At 28.3% G+C, this 6547-nt stretch overlaps 1 protein-coding gene across 19 annotated transcripts in view; it reads left to right on the top strand.

The window, feature by feature from the left end:
* Tm1 (tropomyosin 1) overlaps positions 1 to 6547 on the top strand; it is a 195718-nt gene that overhangs the window by 151281 nt on the left and 37890 nt on the right. For all 19 annotated transcript variants that reach the window (XM_067049611.1, XM_067049619.1, XM_014417559.2 and 16 more), the window contains one exon: positions 1996 to 2129. In XM_067049611.1, coding sequence (XP_066905712.1) covers positions 1996 to 2129 — 134 coding nt within the window. The remainder of the gene's footprint in view (positions 1 to 1995; positions 2130 to 6547) is intronic.

The following is a 6547-nucleotide window of genomic DNA, read 5'->3' as shown; positions in this document are numbered from 1 at the left end:
TATTTTTTTTATTTTAGTATGTATGAGATCATTCATCAATATTACCTATTGCCCACAACTGTGTGGCAGATTGTAATATCTATCAATAAATAAATCTATCTAAAAAAAAAATATTGGCCGGACAGAATTACTTCCGCCTTAAAAATTGAAATATTATTAACCCGTAAATACTACACAATACTTATTGACGGTTTAAACTTTAGTATGGATAACTACTTTCAGTCTACTTTCTCATTAATTTTTGAATGAATGGCATTTGCCGCCGTTATTCGATTTTTTGCAGGCCGGCTCTCAAACTAATACCATATGGGCTTCCCAATTATTACGGACTATAGCTTCCATAATTGAAATTATTACAAAATACCTCCTCGAATGCTGTTTGCTCTTCTTTCAGCTCGGACTGGAGCGGCGTGGATAATGGCGGTGTGGGTTTTTGTGTGTGGGCTCTAAAAAAGACAATGAGAAGCGTATTCTGTAGACTGTAGGCTGTCCGATGACCTTTTCTGGAGCCGCCTGCTTGTTGCAAGGTCGGGCGGCGCGCGCACCGTCTTCACTTTCTGTCTTCTATCCTCTGCCTTCTTGATCAACTATCGTCTTCTCATTATAAAGTTTATAAATGCAATTAAATTTATGATAAAAATAACTTTAATGAAGAAAATTTGTAGTAATTCCTGTTATAGAATAGGTTAAAGTTTGTTATAAGTTTATGTTCATGTTACAAGTTTTTTTTCCTAACCTTTAGAATCCAGTCAAATCGTACACTAACATACAAAAAATATAACAACGACCAGTTTTGTATTTTTTTTTTTTTTTTTACGTTATTATCATGGGTATAAACCTACGGGTTTGAGAGGGAGTGGGCTCATATGGTAAAAACCAGATCTTTTATCACTTTTTTTTCTATTAAATTTCGAAAACTATTGGATTTGATGAAAAACTAGAATACATTTAATTTTCTACAACTTTTTACCCAAGCTATATATTTTGTAAGATAAAGACGGAACAAATATTCATCAATTCAAATTAGGAACCTAACCTTAACATTAAAAAACTAAAAACAGTGATATTTTTTATATAACCCACTCACATTACGTGCGTAAATGTCCAACATGTTTTTACGTTGGTTTTGGGGTTCAGAGGGATTGTGTATAAACCCTGCATTTTGTTAGGCTTTTGCTTATATCATGAAAATTATTGTCATTGGTGAAATGAGTTCTGTACTGAATGAAGTTATATTAAATTTCTTACAAAAGTAGTCCTGTAACTTTTTTTTGGTCAACTCTGTAGTTCATGAAATATGGAGGTGAACAAATATATCTAATCAATCGCATGCCTCTTCGATATTGCAGGGGGAAAATAGGTTCATATCTAAAAAAGCTAATGTGTTTTTAAAAAGATAAAGTTATATATAAATAGATAAAATTATATTTAAATTTTTGAAATCTTGAATATGTTTCTCAATTGTATTTTTTTATTTTTGGGTCTTATAAACTCCTAATACAGTAAAGAAGGCGGAACTGAGTAATATGAATTACATATTTATTTCTTTGTTGAATAAACTTCACCATATTTCAGTTGTGTTGATTAAGGATACTGCAATAAGATGAAGTATGGAACCTTCACCTAATTGTTAATTCAGTTGGCACCTTCCCATTTCCTTCAGTTGTTGTCTACACAACTCGCCAATGCTTATAGAATAAATTTAATGCCAACTTCTATTATACATTGCCTTTCAAATAGATATTTCTTATTCATCTAATTTACATGATTGTTTCTTCTTTTTTTTAAATTAGTAATATATATCTATTCATATATTCAAGTTTGTATGTATTTTATAGCTTGTAAATTGTCAATTTTCTTCTTACTGCAAAAATTAATAAAGTCAATGATAGTCAAATAACCTTTTTCAAATAAAATAGTGGTTTTCTCTCAATTTTTTTTTTTTTTCGTCTTCATAATTTTATTGTATAATTTAAAGTTTACTTATTATTTTAGGCTGAGAGTGAGGTCGCCGCCCTCAACAGACGTATCCAACTGTTGGAGGAGGACCTCGAAAGATCTGAGGAAAGATTGGCCACAGCAACAGCTAAGTTGGCCGAAGCCTCCCAAGCAGCAGATGAGTCCGAAAGGTAATGTCACATATATACAATATTTTTCACAATTTGGAGGATATGGTGATAATCTAATATTAAATTTTCTCATTTTGAGAATACTACAAAAAAGTCAATTTGTATCTAAGAAATAAAATATGGGATATAAAAGTCTACATCTGATATTCAATTAGGTGTGAGATCATTGAATATGATGTAACCAACACTGTTACTAAATTTTTATTTCTGTTGAAAATAGATAAGGAACAAAACAATAAAAAAAGTAAATGTAATGATACCATATCAATACATTACTATTTTCATACAAGCAGAATAATCTTTAGAATTAAGTATTAGATATTAAAATTAAAATTTTGATGTCATGTCCAGCACATGCCATATTGATATATTGCCCAAGGACATAAGTTTGGAGTTCTTTTTTGTTTTGTTTCTTATGTATTTTGTTTACTTTTCAATACCATTTTCATGACCAGTAAAGTTTTGTTAATACAGATACCAATATTTCATCATGTATCTTACTGATTTATTTAGATTCAGTTCAAATCCGGCTGGGCAGAAAATTGTTTTCTGTTACACTGCAGCCGTGAGTCAAGCCTATGGGTTCTGGAGCCCTACTGGGATCAACCTAACCTAGCTTCATAAAGTTGGTACCCTTAATTGGGTAAAAATCTGGCGGTCGAGCGTGATTCTGACCAAATCACCTTCTTGCATAACCGTTGGTCTAGTAACAATACTTCCTTACGAAGTACTACACCCTTAACCCTTCGTGGGTTGTAGTGGTACAGATTTTAATTATTTCATTTTAAATACTTTAATATTGAAGTTGGTTATTATGAGAGGGATACAGAAAAAATTGTTTATAAAAAAGTAAATTTTACTAGTGACAAATATTAATTTGTCTCTGTTGTTTTTTACTTTACAGTTAATATAATCCCTGTTTTTTCTAAAATGAAAAAAAAAAAGTTGTAGATATTTTTATAGAATAAAACAAGTGAAGAAATAATTGATACCTAGAATCTACATAGAAAATTAACAGAATATGTATTGGCAGCCGATATTTTATTTTATTTTTAATAAATAGTTAATCTGTTATTTTCTATTCTAATTTCTGGAAAATAATCATTTTAGGGAAGTTTTAACTGGTTTATCATAAATTAGATAAGTTCCTCTTTGGAATATTTATTTATTTCTTATTAATCATTCAAATACTTTTTAATCAAATATGTCAATAATGGAGGAGATAATTTACAAGATTATAGCTATGTATGTAATCTCCTATCTACTAGAGCTCGTATAACCCACACAATATTACTTCTGTAATATTTGTTATGTAATTACTTTTTTTTTATGTAATATTTCAAATTTTTCATTTGAACTCCATGTATCAAAAATTCTAAGCGCAGTGGTTGTGCTGATATTGGATAAATAAGTGTGCGCAAAAGGTTAGTATTGATTGTGGAGTGTGGTGAGCATTAACAATTGAATTGATGTGTGATTCGTTCCTGATCTTTGCTTATACCTTCTTATCAGAGTGAATAAATGATATCGGAAAAGATGTTGTAATCAGTTAGTCAGTATTTACTTGTTATAATCTTATCCTGTATAAACTATACCCTTTCATCGACTTTATATTACAATAATTATATTAAAAATTGGAAAATGAACTTAGCTATTTTTAATGTAATGCCTCCTTGGGACTAGAGCTGTGGTTCAAAAACAAGAGGTTAAGGCCCATTATAAAATTTAAGTTTTTTGAAAATTATCTCTAGAGATAAAAAAAAATTTAAAACCTATAGTTATTGATTTATGAAAAAAAAATTCATCCATAATAAATTATGATAAACATCCTGCAAGTAGGATTTTTTATTTGGTGTTGAAACTTCATAGTTTATTTGAAATAAAACAAAGAGTTGCTTATTGCTACAAATTTGTGTCTATAACATTTTTGATAATTAATGTATTGCGAATAAATTTTACTTTAGTTAATATATCTGGTTGTTACAAAATTCACATTAATAGAATATTAATTGTTTTAATATGATAATCCTTAGTAAATAAAGTATGCTTATTAGCATATTATATAATTTTATTTTATTTTTAATCTTGTATGTAAAATCCCAGAGTGAAAAAGGAAATAAATTCTTAAATATTCTGTATTACCTTACTAATTTTTAAAAACTTAGCTATGAACTTTCATCATTATTTTAAAATTGAAAATATACATTTTCATTTCTTCTGATATTCTATGAAAAAAAATAAACTTTAAAAGCTGCAGCCTTATTTCTTTACTATATAGTTTAATGATTCTTACTGTGTGATTAATGATGAACGCAACTGATTTCTATAAACTAAGTATTAAAATTGTTGTGAACCACAGCTCTAAGGGCCTACTGCAATATATGAAATGGGTTAAGCATAAATAAGTTTAAAAAAAAAAAAAATGTTTGTATTGACTACTAAAATAATTTGATAGATGCCTCATATGATAACCTCATAACTGACTTTTTTACTATAATTTATTTTATTTTTTCACTTAAAATGAAAACCTCTCACCCAATAGCTGTGTGGTTTAAAAATTAGTTTATATTCTACAAATAAGCTGAGTATAGATTTTTACTCTCTTCTTGGCAACCAATGAATGAAAAACAAAATACATTTCCTATTAATTATTTTAATTGATTATTATTATTTCTGATTCTAATTATTATTGTTATTCTCTTTATTTCAGTTGGAATAAATTGTATTTGCTTCTTTTATGTAGATTTTATAAAAAGATATCTCCTTACTATTTTTTTTCCTCTCGCTTTATTTTTTTATATTAAATTTGTCCATAATGTTTATAGTGGATCAGCTTTATGGTCTCTTAACAACAAGAACAATATGTTTTATTAATTTTAAAAAATACATAAAAACAGAGCTATGAATTTTACCTCATTTCTCCATCTTAGTTGGTTTCCTTGGATCTATTTTTAACATTGACTTAATACTTTCCCATTCAAACAAGAGTTTCTCATTAGAGAGGTACCACCTTTTAGATTAGGACCCAAACTATTAATGGTTGATCATTTATAGATTCTTAAGATAGTGGATTTGCACATTGAACGTATTAATGGTTCCACCTCCCCATGTTCCCTCCCACTGTTCCCAAGAATAGTGTTAAGCAAAAGATAGATAAGGTTTTTATTTGAATTGTGAAACAATAAAAAACAATATAGTTTGAAAATGAGTTACGAGTTTATCATGTGAGGCGGGCTATCGATGTTTTATTTTTGTTACTTAAAAACTAATTGTGTGGCTAGTCTTGAAGTTATGTTATTTGAAATCATGATAAATTTGATAATATTAATGCTAATGTTATAATTCAATGTTTTCTTTTTTTTTTTTTTTATGTTTAACCTTATTAATCCTGTAAATTTTCTATTTCAATATTTTTAACTGTTTTGCATGTTGATTTTATTTTTAAATAATCAGTTAAGAAGTATGGTCACTTATTTAATTTCTTTTTACACTTACAAATAATGATGAATCAGTTGCACTTCATCTTACAGCCCGGTGGGATAAATATTGACAGAGAGGCCTGATTCACGACTTAACGTTACTCTTTAACTGATGGCAGTTACTCTTTGTTGGCTGAGAAGATCCAGAAAGATTTTGTAATCCGCGATCCTCTCCCAAATCAAACAAGGGGATTTGAATTGTGTTAATTAACTATTAGAATCCATAACTCTATTTTCTGAGTCACTCCGTCTCCTCTTTTATGTCCATAGTTATTAATTAAATGAGCTTCAACAATTTATTGATAGCTATTCCCAGTTCTAAAACTTATACACATAATCTTATAATCCCACCAAAACTGGTTGGATCGGTTAAGATGTTGTATTAACCAGAGAAAAAAAAAATTGTGCTTTAAATATCAAAACATTTGTTTTAATTCACTATATATACCTCTAGTGTATTTATAAAAAAAAAATCAATATTTGTCATGCAAAAAATGTATATAATTTATTAGGTAAGAGTTTACATAATTATAATTCTTGAAAAACCTATGTTGGTATTTATAACATATAAAAAACTTTTTTAAAATTTTATTTTTGATGTAAACCTGAAACCCGGGCCATTGTTGATTTATCTGCCCATCTCCTAAGCATTTATACATCAAACGATGTTGATTCTTTGCATTATATAATATATTTTAATGGATTCTTCATGGAAGGGTTTTCATTAAGTTAAGATATCTCCTACTAATATTGATTTATTCTATTGGATTAGAGAGGGGCTCAATTGAATTGAAATTATCGAAGGAATATTTATTGTGAACACTCCTGTTGAGTTTTGCAAACATTGGGATTACGTGGGTCAGATTATTTAAATTCTACTTTATTGACAATATTTGTGTATATTAAAAGTTATCTCAATTATTTCACATTTCAAATATA

The sequence above is a fragment of the Halyomorpha halys genome, unplaced genomic scaffold (assembly GCF_000696795.3).
Source record: "Halyomorpha halys isolate HHAL.00 unplaced genomic scaffold, Hhal_1.1 Scaffold2.1, whole genome shotgun sequence".
Taxonomy (NCBI): Eukaryota; Metazoa; Arthropoda; class Insecta; order Hemiptera; family Pentatomidae; genus Halyomorpha; species Halyomorpha halys.
This window is presented reverse-complemented; position numbering and strand designations above follow the sequence as displayed.